At 34.5% G+C, this 18086-nt stretch overlaps 1 protein-coding gene across 4 annotated transcripts in view; it reads left to right on the top strand.

Annotated features, from left to right (window-relative positions):
• PPA2 (inorganic pyrophosphatase 2) overlaps positions 1-18086 on the top strand; it is a 156795-nt gene that overhangs the window by 49719 nt on the left and 88990 nt on the right. For all 4 annotated transcript variants that reach the window (XM_044680907.1, XM_044680908.1, XM_044680909.1 and 1 more), the window contains one exon: positions 15768-15894. In XM_044680907.1, coding sequence (XP_044536842.1) covers positions 15768-15894 — 127 coding nt within the window. The remainder of the gene's footprint in view (positions 1-15767; positions 15895-18086) is intronic.

Raw genomic sequence — 18086 nt, 5'->3', positions numbered from 1 at the left:
TTCCTTCCTTTCTTCCTTCCTTCCTTCCTTCCTTCCTTCCTTCCTTCCTTCCTTCCTTCCTTCCTTCCCTCCTTCCTTCCTTCCTTCCTTCCTTTTCCTCTCCTCTCCTTTCCTTTCTCTTCCATTTTGTATTTTTCTTCATATTATGTGAATTAAGTTCTTGAGGACAGGGGCTAACTTATTTTTTAATCTCTAAAGGTGTCTAACAAAATGCTAAGCATATAATAGGCTCTCAACAAACACTCCTTGAGCCAAGCTGAATTGAATCCACCTATTATTTTTATTTCTCCATCAGCATGCCTGAAAAATACCGAAATTTTCTTTTTATGGTCTGGGAGAAATAGAAGAAGTCAAATTATGTTTAAATAGAAATGGTAACATGATCTGCACAGAATTGCCCTTATCATATTATGCAATTTTAGCAACTAAATAATGAAATGTGCTTTGGAAAAAATCTCAGCAATTATTAGTTTCTCTTCCTTGCATATGAAAAAGATGGCTTAAGATTCTACTTTAGTTTCCTTAAGCTGTATTTTTTTCTTTTGTAAAAGAATACTCTAACCATAAAATGTACATGTTGTAGAGACTGGCAAGAAACAGACTTGAAGGACTTCATTTTTATTTTGTTTATTTATTTAATGCATTATTGATGCCTTTTGCTTTTCACCCCAGTCACTTCTGATAACTGCCATATATTGTATAATTTTCCCTCATAACAAAGAAAACCAGTTAAGTAATCCTACGGGAAAAGCAACTGTATATTCTATGATATATAATGTTATACATATATAATTTACTGCTTCTCTAACACACTTCTGAGAAGTGTCTGACTTTTGGAACTAGTCATTGCATTTAGTGTCAATTCTGATTTTCAGTGTGGTTTTCACTTTATGTTGTTATAATGATTGTGTGCCTTATTCTCATTCTATTTTCTTTGTTCATCTGTTCATACAAGTCTTCATCCGTTTCTTCAGATTTCTCATACATGGCATTTCTGATGGTATAGTAGCACTACGTTACATTTATGTACTGTAATTTTTTTTTAGTCCTCTCCCAACAGATGGACATTCACTTTGTCTCTAGCATTGTGTTATTATCAAAATGTAGTTATTAATATTTTTGTATAAATGGAACCTTTCTGTCATCGACCTCACTGGTGTTTATGTTTAGTAGTGGCATAACTAGGCTGAAGTATATGAATAGTTTCTTGCTTGATTTCTCTGGTCAGGTTAATTAATTTACAGATCAGCCAACCACATTAGTTTAACTGATTTCCTTTTGCCGTTCCAGTAGTGACTATTTCTGACCTTTATGCCTTTTGTTAATTTGATAAGTGTTAGGGAAGACCTCAGTTTTAATTTTCACTTCTCTAATTATTCCAGTAGACTGTAAGCTACTTGAGTGTTGGGACTATTTTTGTGTTTGTTTTTGTATCTTCAACACCTAACACAGTTTCTTATTAAGTATACATAATGATTCCTTAATAAATGCTAACTGAATTGAAGCATTAGTGATTGACATAATTTTTATATGGTAATTTCTAATTTTCATTTCTACTTTTAGTTGTTTGCATATCCTTTGAGAACTCATCTATTAGGGAATGACGAGTGCTCTTTTATTTCTGCAAGTTTGCTATATGATTTTTACTTTTGTTAGAAGTCCTAAAAACTATCAACTTTAAATCACTATATAAATGCTGGTTATTACTATTATTATTATTAATAGTGTATTCCAACATCTGTCTTTGCTTTATTCCTTTTCTTATTGGAAAAGATTTTCTATTTTTCTCAATTTCTGATAATGCTAACCTATGATTCTAGAATGATAGTTTTGACCATTTTAAGGAAAAATTCTTTTATTTCTAGGCTTTTGGGGTTTTTAAAAAGCATAAATGGCTGCTATGTTTTACTAAAAGCTTTATTTACATGTAGTTACAGAAGTATTTGACTATAATTTTCTCTTGCATTCCTGGAACAAATGCAAATTAGTTAAAGTAAATAATTTTTCAGTGTATCTTTGTAGCCTCAAGAAATTAGAATTTTGAGTTTCATCCAAGGTTCAATGTTTTGCTAATAGTTTTTCTGTATTTTACATTCAGATGCACTGATAATATTGACATGGTTTTCTTTCTCTGCTTCCTATTTTGTTTTGAACATCAAGGCTATATTTGTTTCATTGGAGACTCAAAGTACTATCTTTTTTTATGAATAGTTAATATAATAGTATAGAAATTATTCTTCATATATCTAACATAATTTTATTTGGATGTGAGCATTTTTTCCTTGAGAGTTGATTTATGACATGTTCGATTTCTCTTTCTGAGATTGGGTTGCATAGGTTCAATATTTCCTATTTTGTTTATTTTGGTAAATAATTTTGTAAATGTTTATCCATTTCACTTAGGTCTTCAGTTATGTTGTCATTTAACTGGATATAGTAGCTCCTAATCATTTCCTTTATTTCTTCACCTATGTGTTATGATTTACTTATTTTAGTTTTTATCTAGTTTGCTTCCTTCTTTTTTTTCTTGATTAAATTAGTGAATGGTTTTTCTTTAAAATCCAATTTAGTTTTAGCCATTTGCTATGTATTATTTTTTGTTTTCAATTTTGTTTATATATTCTTTGATTTTAAGGATTTCTACTTTTTTTTTTTTTTGCTGTTAGGTCAATTCAGATCTAACTAAATGACTGTACTAGAAGAGTAGCCATAAATAATTATATGTCATTCTCTAACAGAGCATCTCAGAGATCCATATTTTGCCTTGAACAATTTAACATTTGAGTTGGACTAGGTTACCATCTTTCTGGTCCTTTGTAACTATAAAATTCTATGATTTATTTCATCTGATTGAGAGTTCTGGACATTATATTAGTACAGTTGATACATCTTGTAAAAATTAGATTTTGTGTGTATATTATACACCAATCTATTTCCTATACTATCATAACAATATTTTCTGTCTTTTAGTATGATTTTGTAAATATACTGAATATTACTGAAAGGATTTAGTTTGTGATTGTGTGTTTGAAATAAAATTTTTATTAAGCTTCCTTTTTCTCTAAAAGGAATCATTTAAAAGTATAATTTATACTTTATTTTTCATATTTAAGTTCTTAAAGTGGTTAGATAGACTTTTATTTTAAATTGTTAGGCAATTCATACTGACACATTTATTTAAATGTTAGCTTGTAGCTAAATATTATGAATAGCTGGAACCTTTAAAAAATAAAAGGGTATATCAGATTTATATGTGAAAACTTGTCAAGATTTTTGTGGCACAAAGAACATCTGACTTAACATCACATCTTTCTTGGAATTCTCTTAAAAATTTTGAGCATTCAATGAGAGCTGTTTCGTCTTATGCATTTAAAATGGTCACTTCCTTTCTTTCAACATCATATTTTATTTTCTACCTTAAATTACTAGGAAATGATCATTGTCTTTGTCTTAAGGTTTTATTTCACATGCTTAAAAAGTTTCCACTTGAAGTTAATCATTTTGGACCTGAGACTAGATATCATAGATCAGAATTAAATATAGTTGATGCCTTAGTTAAAAATATTTCAAATCTTTTCCTCCTAATGCTGCAGAAATTCTTTGCAGTCTAAAATGGTATGTATGATTCTATTTTGGTCTGGAGTCAATGTCTGGTGCTAGTATACATCTTAAATTTCAGGGCCTATAAATAGGTCTCTGATTTTTATACCAGTTTTAAAGCTACTTAAATTGCCAGTTTTCCTTGGCGCTAAATAAAAATAATCATGGACTATGACTCTGCTTTTGAGGAAGTGTTTTGACATCTGAGCTTTAAAATTTCAAGTAGTTCTTTAAAGTTATTTAATTTTTGCCTTTCAATTACATGTAAAAACACTTTCCAAAATTAAATTAAAAAATTGAGTCTTAAATTCTACCCTTGCCCCCCTACCCCTGCTCCCCAAGATGGTAAGCAATCTGATATAGATTTTACATGGACAATCATGTAAAATATTTTTCCATATTAATTCCCCCCCAAAATTAAGAAAGCAAAAAAAGTTTGCTTTTGTCTGGATTTAGACTCTATTAGATCTTTCTCTGGAAACAGATGGCACTTTTTTTTTTTATCATGAATCCTTTGGAATTGTTTTGGATCATTGTAATTCTGAGAATAGCTAAGTTGTTCACAATTGTTCATTGTATAAGTATTGCTGTCATTGTACAATATTCTCCTATTTCTGCTTACTTCACTATATTTACATTTTGTGTAAGTTTTTAAATTGTTCCTCAGAATGGTTGAATCAGTTCACAGCTCCCCCAAAAGTACATTAGTGTCTCAACATCCCCTCCAAGTTTTGCCATATTTCTTTTCTGTCATAATAGCCAATCTGAATGATGTGACGTGGTACCTCAAGAGTTGTTTTAATTTCCATTTCTCTAATTAATAGTGCTTTAGAGCATTTTTTGCATGACCGTAGAGAACTTTAATTACTTTGACTGAGAATTGCCTGTTCATATCCTTTTATTGTTTATCAGTTGGGGAATGACATTGAATGCATTCTTATATATTCAACTCATTTCTCTCTGTATTTGAGAAATGAAGCCTTTATTAGAGAGAGTTGTTGTAAAGTTTTTTACATCACACTGATTACTGGGTATTACTCTCTATCCTATCCCCCTGCCATTTGTCTTCTTTCCTCTCATTCTATTCATCCCCCAAAGTTGACCATTACATTCCCCAATTTGTACTCTTTTCTATCAATGCCCCCTCCTTCTCTTATCTCCTTTTCCTCCTACTTTCCTATAGGGTAAGATAGATTTCTACCCAATTTATTATATATGTTCTTCCCCCTTTGAGTCAGTTTTAATGAGAGTAAGTTTCATGTGTTCCTCTCTCCATTTCCTCCATCAGCAGAATTTATTTCTTGCCTCCTTATGTGCAATAATTTACCCCATTATGTTTCTCCCTTCCTCCTCCTAATGCATTCTTCTTTCTCATTCCCTAATTATATGTATTTTAAAGATATCGTCTAATCTAGTGATTCCCAAAGTGGGTGTTGCAGCCATCCAGGGGGAGGTGATGGCCACAAGCGCATTTATCGTTCCTATTAATTGCTGTTAAAATTTTAAAAAATAATTTCCAGGGGCACTAAGTAATTTTTTTCTGGAAAGGGGGCGGTAGGCCAAAAAAGTTTGGGAACCACTGATCTAATATTCATCTCACATCCTTGCCTTCTATGTATGCTATTTCTAACTGGCCTAATAATGAAAATATTTTTAGGAGTTGCAAGAATCATCTTCCCATGTAGATATATAAACAGTTTTACCTTACTAAATGTCTTGGTTCTTCTTTCCTTTTTACCTTTTTATACTCCTCTTGAGTGGTGTTTTTGAGAGGGAAAATTTCCATTCAACTCTGGTCTTTTCATCAAGAATGTTTGAAGGTCCTCTATTTCACTTTTAATACTCATTTTTTCCTTTGAAGGGTTATTCTCAGTCTTAGACCCTCTGGAATATCATATTCTACATTTCCTGTCCTTTAATGTAGAAGATGCTAAATTCTGTATTATTTTGACCAAGGCTTTTATGTTATTTGAATTTTTTTTTGGCTGCTTGCAATATTTTCTCCTTGATCTAGGATTTTTGGAATTTGCCTATATTATTTCTGGAATTCATCCTTTTGGGATCTCTTTTAAGGTGGATTCTTTCAATTTCTATTTTGCTCTCTGGTTCTAGAATAAATATCAGGGTAGTTTTTCTTGAGAATTTCTTGAAAGATGATATTTAAACTTTTTTTTTATCATAGTCTCCATGTAGTCCAATAATTCTTAGATTATCTATCCTGTATTTATTTTCCAGGTCAATTGTTTTTCCTATTAGATATTTTACATTTTCTTCTATTTTTTTCAGTCTTTTGACTTTATTTGATTGTTTCTTTTTTTTCTCATGGGGTCATTAGCTTCCATTTTCCATTTCTTTTTTTAATTTTAATTTTGAATATTTTCCCATAGTTTCATGTTTTATGTTCTTTCCCTCTCTCCCAAACCCCCTAATACCCCTTAGCCGACACACAATTTTACTGGGTTTTACATACATCATTGATTAAGACCTAATTCCATATTACTGATAGTTGGACTAGACCCCTCCTCATTACATGGTATCTATTTTGAGTAAATTTATGTAGTACCTTCTTGTACCTCACTCTTCCATCCCATCAGTACTGGTAAGTCAGAAGGCTAGCTGATCATTACTCCCTCTGGATTCTAAAGGCTAATCCTGAAGGGTTGGGAGTGGGGTGATTTCTAGTACTATTTCTTGTGAACTCCCACTGGTATGCTTCCTATTGATTATCATTTATACAGATATAGTTAATTGGCTTTTGGAATGTCTATTTACTTAGGAGGTATAGTAAGAACAATTATAATTATAGTAAGTTGGTACAAAAACATTCTCTCAAAGTCTGGGCCATACTCTCTCATTTATAATTTCTAGGGGAAAATGGGTGTTAGCTAAAAGATCTTACATGGCTAATAAAGTCACATATCCTTACTGGAAGTTCTTTTATCCCTTTGTGGAGTACTTATGACATTTTCTATAAGTGTTATAGAAAGTGTGTCTAGATCTCTGCAGGGCTTTGTGAGTCCAAACCCTTGTAGAATTCTGAAGCTCTACTTTTTTCCTCCTGGGGAGGTCACATAGCCAGAATCTGTCTTTCCTTGGTGAATCTAGTTTGTTTTCTCTCAGATCCTGGCTGAAAACTCTGTTACTCATCTAGGATCTTTGATGACATGGTCAATGGGGTGAAAGTTGGAGGAAGGGAGGGTGAAATTTACCCTGGGGCTCCCTCTCTGCCTCCCTCCATGTTGAGTTTCTGATTATAGGTACAAGGACTCCTGAAGATTACCTAAGCAGTTGCTAGATTCTTCTGAAATCTTCTTTTGTGATATACATAGATCTAAACTGTGTTTGATGCTTTCAACTAATCCTAGTACATTTACCATATGATTTCATCCAGTGATTCAAAGTACTTCACTTCTAACATGATTAACTAGATTATTCAAACCTAATTAATGCCTTTGAGTAATTGCTTGATTCTGTAATTCAAAGAGGGATTTTTCTCTGCTGAAGGAATCAGACCACATAGCATCTTCTTAGGTATATTAATTGAGGTTGGGCTATGTGAAACCCCTTTCTTTTTATTTATTTATTTATTTGTTTATTTATTTTTAATTTAGAATATTTTCCCATGGTTACATGATTCATGTTTCTTTCCCTCTCCCTAACCCCCACCCTGTAGCCAACACGCAATTCCACTATGTTTTACATGTATCATTGATCAAGACCTATTTCCATATTATTGATAGTTGTACTAGGGTGATTGTTAGTGTCTACATCCCCAATAATATCCCCATCAATCCATGTGTTCAAGCAGTTGTTTTTCTTCTGTTTCTGTTCCTAAAGTTCTTTCTCTGGATGTGGGTAGCATTCTTTCCCATAAGTCCCTCAGAATTGTCCTGGATCATTGCATTGCTGTTAGTATAGAAGTCTGTTATGTTCAATTTTACCACGGTATATCAGTCTCTGTGTATAATGTTCTCCTGGATCTGATCCTTTCACTCTGCATCAATTCCTGGAGGTCATTCCAGTTCACATGGAATTCCTCCAGTTCATTATTCCTTTTAGCACAATAGTATTCCATCACCAGCAGATACCACAATTTGTTCAGCCATTCTGCAATCACAGGACTTTCCCTCATTTTCTAATTTTTTGCCACCACAAAGAGTCCAGCTATAAATATTTTTACAAGTCTTTTTGAAACCCCTTTCTCAATTCATCATATATAAAGATTGTCTTTCTTGACTATATTGCAAGCTACATTAAAGCAGGCACTCTTTTCATTTTTATCTTTGTATTTCTAGCACCTAGCAGAGTGCCTAGCACATTCTAGGTACTTTATACTTGCTTGGAAATACTGACTGCTAATTTTATAAGATTGATTGTTCCTTTAAGATCTGAAGCTCAGATGTGGAGTCAAATTATATTCTTACCTGAGAATTTGTTATCTCCAAAGTAGTTTATCATGACTGTAGAGGCAGATAGTGACAGCCAAAGATGACAGTAAGTATGCCACATTTCTCATTTTTTTCAGATTTTTTTTCCTTTCTGCCATATGTAAATCTTTATCCTACCCTTGAATCCTTTTGGTTTTCTTTGTATCCTTATTTTGGAAGCTTAGAAACGAAATCCTAGGTATTCTGAACTCTGCTGGTAAATTACTTTAGGGCAGTGATGTGCAAACTACAGCCTGTGGGTCAGATGTGGCCCCCTGAAATGTTCTATCCAGCTGTGCGACATTATTCCTAATCTGATGAATACAATGAGTAGGATACAATGCAATGAAACTTTGAAAGAGTTGCCTTAGAAACAGACTGACAGATGAGCATTTCCTTTCCTTTGGCCCCCTCTTTAAAAAGTTTGCCCATCACTGCTTTAGGGTTATTGGTTGAATAGATGAAGTGCTTTTATACATGCTGGTTTTTATTCTTGGAATGCCTCCCTCTGTATCATTACTTTTGGAATTCCTAGCATTCTTTAAAGTACAATTGAAATGCCATCTTTTCCATGAAATCTAGGATTCCCTCAGTTGGTAATGAGTTTCCACTTTTGTCCCCTTGTTTTGCTCATCCTAAGTGTGCTGATCATATGTATTTTTGTATATTATGGCTGTCTATACATTTTTTTGAATTGAGAGTACCTCTGAAAATATGGTAACACTGGAAACTGATGAGACATGGTAAACTGAGTAACATGATCCAGATGAGAGAATAGCCCATTATCTTTATTCACCTTAGACATCTTTTTCCTTTTGTTGAAAGTCACAGCACTATCATTGAATCTTGTCACTGAAATATTCTCTTATCTTCATTCATGGTACATTTGCTCCATCATCGTGGACCAGCTCTAAATAAATGCCCCAAATGCATCCCAAACTCAGTATATGCAAAAAGGAACTCATTACATTTTCCCCAAAACACATTATTTTAAACCACTTCATTTCTGGCAATAATACCACCAATGTCCTTCCCTTTCCTCACATTGACAATCTCAAAATCATACTTGAAGTGTCCCACATTCGACACATCTAATCATTGTCAAATCTTGTCATTTCTACCTCCACAGCATCTGTCTTATACATCTCCTTTTCACTTACAGTGTCTCTGACCCAGTTCAGACCTTTATCACCTCTCATAGCCCTTATGTTATCCTTGTCTTGAACCTCTTCTCTGTTTATTTCATTCTCTTTTTCAGTCATTTTTCAGTTGTTTTTCACTTGTGTCTGATTCTTTGTGACCCCAGTTTGCGGTTTTCTTGGCAAAGATACACCCACTTGTTTTACTGATGAGGGAACTGAGGCAAGCAAGGTTAAGTGATTTGCCCAAGGTTTCACAGCTGGTAAGTGTCAGGGTGGATTTTAACTCAGGAAGCTGAGTCTGACTCCAAGCCAGCTGCCCAATTCACTCTCTATACATCTGCAAGTTGATATTTTTAAAAATACAGATTTGATCATGTCACCCCTCTATTACAAAGTCTAATTACTTCCTTCAGATCTTTAAAAATTCCATTTGCCTTCAGGATTTAAAAAAATGTTATCCTGGTATTTAAAGTTTCCTGTGCTATGTTCCCTCCATCTATCTACCTTTCCAGTCTTATTTATTATCACTTCTCTTTATGTACTCTCTCTTCTAGTCATGGCTATTGCCTATCCGTGATATTTTCATCTTTTGCATTTGTGCATTTTCATAAGCAGGACTTTGTGTTTGTACCTCTCACTTCTGCCTTAGATTGTCTCAGTTTCCTTCAAAGTGTAACTTAGTGCTATCTCTTATATTTCTTGATCCTCTTTGGCCACGAACTCAATTTTCCTCTTGGAACCACTTTGATACTTTGTAATCGATTCATATATAGTTTATAAATTGTGTATATTTTGTATCTTCCCATTAAAAAGTAAGCATTTTGAAAGTAGGGACAGATTAATTTTTGTCATTGTAACCCAGCAAGTAGTACAGTCCCCTTCTCATAATAGGAACCTAATAAATGTGTGACATGAATTTTAGATCTTCATCAGAGATAATTGATATAAAGGGGTTTTTTAAGTCAGCTGCTTTTTTTCTTATTCTAGTTACATTGACTTTATTCATGCAAAAGCTTTCAATTGTTACATAATAATTTAAAATCTTTAATTAATTTAGAACAGTTTTCCATGGTTACATGATTCATGTTCTTTCTCTCCCCTCCTCCTTCCCCCTTCCCATAGCCAACGAGCAATTCCACTGGGTTTTACATGATTTACATAATAACTTTTTTTAAAATAACCTTTACCTTCCGTCTTGGATTCAATACTGTGTATTGGCTCCTAGGTGGAAGAGTGGTAAGGGTAGGCAATGGGGGTCAAGTGACTTGCCTAAGGACACACAGCTGAGAAATGACTGAGGCCAGATTTGAACCTAGGACCTCCCGTCTCTAGGCCTGACTCTCATTCCACTGAACTACCCAGCTACCCCCTACATAATAACTTTTTAAATAAATAAATATGTACGTATTCAGTCCTTTTTCTGTTTATGACTATTTACCCCAGGTCATATATATCAAAGATAATTTTTTCAGAGGTCTTTAAGTTAAAATTATTTATCTGTTTGAGTATTATTTTGGCATACAGCATAAAATGTTGATTTAACTTTTATAAAATTTATTTCAAGTTTTCCTAGAAATTCTTATAGAATAGAGAGCTTTCCCCCAGTAATTTGTTACTCTATCCTATCACAGAGTGACAAAACAAGAAACTTAATCATTATTTATAACAGAGAAATACTGAAAAATTTCCCAGTAAGATAAAGATAAAGGATTTCCATCATCTAAAATGTTATTATAGAGTAATAAATTCCTAGATAAAACATTTTACTTTTATTTCTCTAAGAGAAATTATTTGAGATAATAACCATAGATAAAGGTATTAGTGAAAAGCAGTGGAAAGAGTGATGGATTTGCTATTAGAAAACCTGGATTTGCAGCTTGCTGTCACTGTGACATTGGACAAGTCATTTGTCTGGACATATATTCTGGGTCTTAATTTCTTTATTTGTAAAATGAGTCTGACTTGATAACTTTCAAGATCCTTTGCTGTCCTCAATATTTTCTTCTATGAGTTTTGCAATGAAATTGTCAGATAGATATTTAAGATTAACACTCTTCATTTTGCAAAGCATGATATCACGACTTTCTTTGTCTCTTAGTACTTTATGGTATGGATTCAACTTTGTCCTATATAACTAATAACATTCCTACTTTTTATAATTTGACAATAGCATAAATTTTGGTTATCTTTGCATTATCAATTAATTTAGATCTTTTTTAATTAATGTTTCTGATAGCATATTTTTGGATTCTCTTTTTCAATCCATTATATAGTTATTTTGCATTCTATTGGGAATTGTGGCCCATTTGCATTTAGTGTTATAATAGGTTTGTCTTGTCTTAAGTTACTTTCATGAAAGGATTTCTTCATTTTCTTATTATTAATTCTATCATTTATCCAAACATAACAGTAGCATTACAGTTTCTCTCTTTTGTATTAATAATTATAATTTATAATTATATGTAACTAATTTTAGCTTCATATCAAGTCATTTTTCAACTGCCAACTCAGACAGTCATTCTCCCAGCTTTCTATCTAAACTTTAATCTGGCCGTTAAAGAGACAGAAACAGTTTTCATTGTCTTTGCAAGATAAATATTTGAAGCAAAACTTACATTTGACTTTGGCTTTGCCCTTTTCAATCTACAAAATTGACAGTCTCATAGGAACACCCTTTTATGTTTCACTAGTTGTTTATAAGCTCTGGACAGATTTCTTTAATTTTTTGAACTGTAGTATCCAGTATATTTTTTTCCCTGATTTATCTAGGATGTCAGGAATTCTAAGATGATTCTAAACTATCATCTGATTCTCTCACTTAGGCATGCATATTTTCCAAAAGTTCATATAATTCATTGGGTATGAGCATGAGTATTGATGGTAGGGGTGTGTGTATCTAGACTCCCCCCTTGTTAGCTTTCAATGGGCCAGATCACTTAATCACTCACCCCCACCCTAGGGAAGACTTATGAGGGAACAAACTCAAAGAGGTTCCCAACTGGCAAAACTATATAGTGGGGATATTGAAGGAAGGTGTTGGGGGTTCAGTTGTGACCCTAATGGGTTGGATTAGATGGAGCCAGCCCTGTTGAGACAATCCTCCCCCCACTCCTAAAATAAAATTAGCTTTTGCCCATCAAGATGGAGTCAGGTAATGGTCTGTCCTTCAGCCCCAAGATCAGTCTTCTTCCCCTCCAAGCAAACCCCAAGCTACCTCTAATAAAGTAATAACGATTTTTATAAAGACAAGTAAATTCAAGGATATTTGGGTAATGGATATTGGGGGAATATGAGGAAGGGGGGAATTGGGATAACTTCTCTATCACCCATGAACCTCCCAACTAGAGAGCAGTTCTGGTTTCTTCTGTAGTTTGATCTCAGTAACTGATTCTCTCTCACCTAACAATATCTTAACCTTTACTCTTAACTAACAAACATGGGAATATTTGAAAGGAATGGGTACAAGCTGGATCAAGGATAGGTCCCCCAAAGCCCGCTCCCAAATGGAGTCCTGGCACTATGACCAACTGAAGCACGAGTATCTGAGATTCCTCCTGGTTGGCAATGAAGGTCTGTAGAAAGAGTTTTGCTGTTGTAGACACCAGAATGCCAGGTAATTTCAGTTTTGGAAAAGCTAACTTCTCCCAGATCCTCCTGGCCACCCTTCTCCACCAACCCCCTCTCCCGCCAAGCCCCAACCCAAATCTTCCCAGGAGTCTGTTTTTTGACAGTTAGGACCTTCAGAATTCTCCTCCAGACGCTTCTTGCTGCTGGCCCCTCCCAAACGGAATTCTCTCAGGGTTCCATGGGGTCGGCTTCCATTTCCTATTTCTTTTTGTCTCTTGATTCTCATTTAATTTTCTTATCTGATTTCTATCTTCTTTAGAATTTTTGATTTGTCTTGATGTTTCCTTAGCCTTTTCAGTTCTTGGCTAACTCTCCAAATATCAGCAAATGGCATCTTTATGGGTATCTTCTAGGATTTCATTTTATAATTTGTATTTGGTATGATATGGTTAGTTCAGTTTTTCTACAGTCAAGAAGGCCTGAGTTTGAATCCTTCTTACACACAATTTGGATTACTCTGGGCAAGTTACATAGCCTGTCTATACTTTAGTTTCTCCATTTGTTAAATGGGGATAATAAAAGTACCCATTTCATGTGGCTGTCATAAGAGTAAACTAAGAACATGTAAAGTGCTTTGCAGACCTTAGCGTGATATCTAAACATATATGCAGTGAATGCACTGTCTATACCATATCTCTCAAGTATGAGAATATGCAGGGCATAGAACTCACAGAATATTATTACTTTAATGTTTGATTTTTCACTTTCTCTAACTTATATAGACTCAATGTCCATTTATCAAAGTTCAAACATCAAATATTTGATGTTAAAGTACTTCGGAGACCTCACATTCTTTTGGTAACAAGGGAACCACAACATTTTAACAAATATCTTGACCTATAAATATGTCCCCATATTTGGATCTATGAAGGGCAATGTGAGGCAGCATTTTTGGGAGGGTTTGTTTTGAATTCTTATAGATTTTTATCACTATTCTGTCTAAAGTCTTTATTTTTAAAATAACTCTTACTTAAATGACTTAAATACAAAGAGTGAAATTATAAATAAATTAGGTGAACATAGAATAGTATACCTGTTAGATCTGTGAGAAAGGAAGGACTTTAACACCAAGCAAGAGATAGAGAGAACATTGCAAAATGTAAAATGAATGTCTTTGATTATATCAAATTAAAAAAGGTCTGTACAAACAAAACCAATGCAACCAAAATTAGAAGGAAAGCAACAAACTGGGGAACATTTTTATAATAAAACTTTCTGACGAAGTTTTAATTTCCCTAATATATGGAACTAAGTCAAATTTACAAAAAAATTAAGCTATTCCCCAATCAATAAATGGTTAAGGACATGAATAGGCAGTTTTCATATGAAGAAATCAAAACTATCAATAAACACATGAAAAAGTGTTCTAAATCTCTCCTGACTAGGGAAATGCAAATTAAAACAATTCTGAGGTATCACCTCACACCTAGCAGACTGGCCAATATGACAGTAAAGTAAAGTAATAAATGTTGGCAAAATTGGGATGTTAATACATTGCTGGTGGAGTTGTGAATTGGTTCAACCATTCTGGAAGGCAATTTGGAACTATGCCCAAAGGGTGCTAAAAGACTGCCTGCCCATTAATCCAGCCATACCACTGCTGGGTTTGTACCCCAAAGAGAGAATAAGAAAAAAAGACTTGTACAGAAATATTTACAGCTGCACTCTTTGTGGTGGCAAAAAATTGAAAATGAGGGGATGTCCTTCGATTGAGGAATGGCTGAACAAATTGTGGTATCTGTTGGTGATGGAATACTATTGTGCTGAAAGGCATAATGAACTGGAGGAATTCCATGTGAACTGGAAAGATCTCCAGGAATTGATGCAGAGTGAAAGGAGCAGAACCAGGAGAACCTTGTACACAGAGATGGATACATTGTAGTACAATGGAACATAATTGGCTTATCTAGGCAGCAATGCAATGATCCAGGACATTTCTGAGGGTCTTATGAGAAAGAACACTATCTACATTCAGAGAAAGAACCGTGGGAGCAGAAATGCAGAAGAAAAACATGAGCAATCATGTAGTGCAATATGGATATGATTAGGGTTTTGATGATAAAAGATTACTTTACTGCAAATATGAATAACATCAAAATAGACTTTGAACAGTGATACATGTACAACCCAGTGGGATTGTTTGTCAGCTCTGGGGAGGGGGGAGAGAAGATGGGGGAATTATGAATCATGGAACCATGGGAAAATATTCTGAGTTAAAAAAGTAAAAAAAATAACTCTTACCTTCTCTCCTATTAACTACTAACATAAAAGGGGCAAGGGCTAGGTGTATTGTCTCATAGGTGGAAGAGTGGTAAGGGTAGGCAATGGGGGTCAAGTGACTTTCCCAGGGTCACACAGCTAGGAAGTGTCTAAGGCCAGATTTGAATCCAGAACCTCCAATTTCCAGGAGTGACTCTCTATCCACTGTGCCACCTAAAGTCTTTTAAAAACTTTTTTATGTGGCTTAAATAAGAAATAGCTTTGTACAGTGGTTAGAGAACTGGTCTTTGAGAGAGGAAGAGCTGGATTTAAGAAGTGCTTCTGGGGCAGCTGGGTAGCTCAGTGGAGTGAGAGTCAGGCCTAGAGACAGGAGGTCCTAGGTTCAAACCCGGCCTCAGTCACTTACCAGCTGTGTGACCCTGAGCAAGTCACTTGACCTCCATTGCCCACCCTTACCACTCTTCCACCTATGAGACAATACACCGAAGTTAAGGGTTTAAAAAAAAAAAAAAAAGAAGTGCTTCTCCTACATATTGCCCATATGATCTTGGGCACATGACTTCATCTCTCAGTGGTCCAGGAAGCTATTTTAGACCTGACGTTTTCAGGAAGATACTTCTGCATATTTGCAATATAAGTTTATCACTTGTACCTCTCTGCTCAGATGAAATCTTAAGTATGGTTTAGAAAGCTATAGATCCCTGTGTAGACCCTTCCAAGGTTTATCTAATGTTGAAATTCTTCTTTGAAGGTTTATGCTCCTGGTGACATTATCCAGGTGAAGATTCTTGGAATTTTGGCTCTTATTGATGGAGATGAGACAGATTGGAAGTTAATTGCTATTAGCGTGGATGACCCAGAAGCTTCCAAATTCCATAGTAAGTCTTAAACCATTTCAAGAAACCAAGGCACCTATCATTATGGGATAGGAACTCTGGGAACTGAAATGGGACCTTTATTGCATATTTAATTAATAGTCCGATATTTTGGTCTCCTTTTATTGTCTCTCTAGTAAATAAAATATCTGTTGCAATAAGATGGTGTCTGACTTGTGTCATACTAATGGGAGGTGCAAGAGAGAGAAAGATGCAAACAGCCAAATGATATTTCGTACTTAATGTACATGCTCTCTGTTATTGGCTCCATTTCTCAGGATTTACAGCTTTTAAGTGGTCAAAGGATTAAAAATTAAAGCACATAAAAAGTCAAAAAATGATTATTAAAAATTGTATTGCCTTGTAATCTGGAAAAAATGATTCCAAAATATTGTAGTATTTTGAGTGTAAATTTCCTTTTCACCTTGTGACAAAACATTGTCTTATGTTTACCTTTTGTCTTTGTATCAGTTTCTATCTAGGAAAAAAAATAAAGGTCAGTAAGTTTAAAGATTAAAAAATAACAAAAAAAACCCCATAAACAAGACCTAGCAAGAGGTATAATGGCTCTCTCTGTTTCTCTCTCTTATAAGTCTTCTCCTATAGTAAATTAAAAATATATTTAAAATAAAAATGATTTTTAAAAAAAGTTGAAGGAAAAGTGTGACACCCTAACTGCTAATGGAAATGTTTAAACTTCTATGGGCAATATGGGAAAATGATAATAGGATGTGTCATTTAAAAAAATACTTGAGATTTCCCTCTTCTCTGGGGAAAGGAGAATACTGTAAAGGTGGGAGGATGGAGGAGAACAAGGAAAAGAAAGACTATTAGGTTGCCCATTAGCATTATTTTTTTAAATATTTTCCCATAGTTATGTTTCATGTTCTTTCCCTCCCCGCCAAACCCCCTCCAACCCCCCACCCCCCAGTAGCCAACATACAATTCTACTAGGTTTTACATGTATCATTGATTAAGACCTAATTCCATATTATTGACAGACTAGAGTTATCGTTTAGTGTCTACATCCCCAATAATATCCCCATCAGCCCATGTGTTCAAACAGTTGTTTTCTTCTGTTTTTCTCCTCCCACAGTTCTTCCTCTGAATGTGGCTAGTTTTCTTTCTCATAAGTCCCTCAGCCTTGCTCTGGATTCTTGCATTTTTGCTAGTAGGGAAATCCATTATGTTTGATTGTACCACAGCGTATCAGTCTCTGTGTACAATGTTCTCCTGGATCTGCTCCTTTCACTCTGCATCAATTCCTGGAGGTTGTTCCAGTTTACATGGAATTCTTCCAGTTCATTATTCCTTTGAGCACAATAGTATTCCATCACCATCAAATACCACAATTTGTTCAGCCATTTCCCAATTGAAGGGCATTCTCTCATTTTCTAATTTTTTGCCACCACAAAGAGCACAGCTTTAAATATTTTTGTGCAAGTCTTTTTCCTTATTATCTCTTTGGTGTATAAACCAAGCAGTGCTATGGCTGGATCAAAAGGCAGATAGTCTTTTAAAGCCCTTTGGGCATAGTTCCAAACATTAACATCCCAATTTTGCCACATCCCCTCCAACATTCATTACTCTTCCCTGCTGTCATTTTAGCCAATCTGCTAGGTGTGAGGTGATACCTCAGAGTTTTTTTGATTTGCATTTCTCTAATTATAAGAGAGTTAGAACACTTTCTCTTGTGCTTATTGATACTTTTGATTTATTTATCTGAAAATTGCCTATTCATGTCTGTTGCCCACTTATCAATTGGGGAATGGCTTGATTTTTTGTACAATTGATTTAGTTCCTTGTATATTTGAGTAATTAGACCTTTGTCAGAGTTTTTTGTTATAAAGATTTTTTCCCAATTTGTTGCTTCTCTTCTAATATATTTCCAACACATTGCAGCATCAAGAGTTAGAGAGAAAAATTCCATTTAAAATCACCCTAGATCAGTGATGGGCAAACTTTTTAAAGAGGGGGCCAAAGGAAATGAAATGTTCATCTGTCAGTCTGTTTCTAAGGCAACTCTTTCAAAACGTCATTGTATTGTATCCTACTCATTGTATTCATCAGATTAGGAATAACATCACGCGGCAGGATAGAACATTTCAGGGGGCCACATCTGGTCCCAGGGCTGTAGTTTACCCATCACTGCCCTAGACAGTATAAAATACTTAGGAATCTATCTGCCAAAACAA

Source organism: Gracilinanus agilis, chromosome 6 (assembly GCF_016433145.1).
Source record: "Gracilinanus agilis isolate LMUSP501 chromosome 6, AgileGrace, whole genome shotgun sequence".
NCBI lineage: Eukaryota > Metazoa > Chordata > Mammalia > Didelphimorphia > Didelphidae > Gracilinanus > Gracilinanus agilis.
This window is presented reverse-complemented; position numbering and strand designations above follow the sequence as displayed.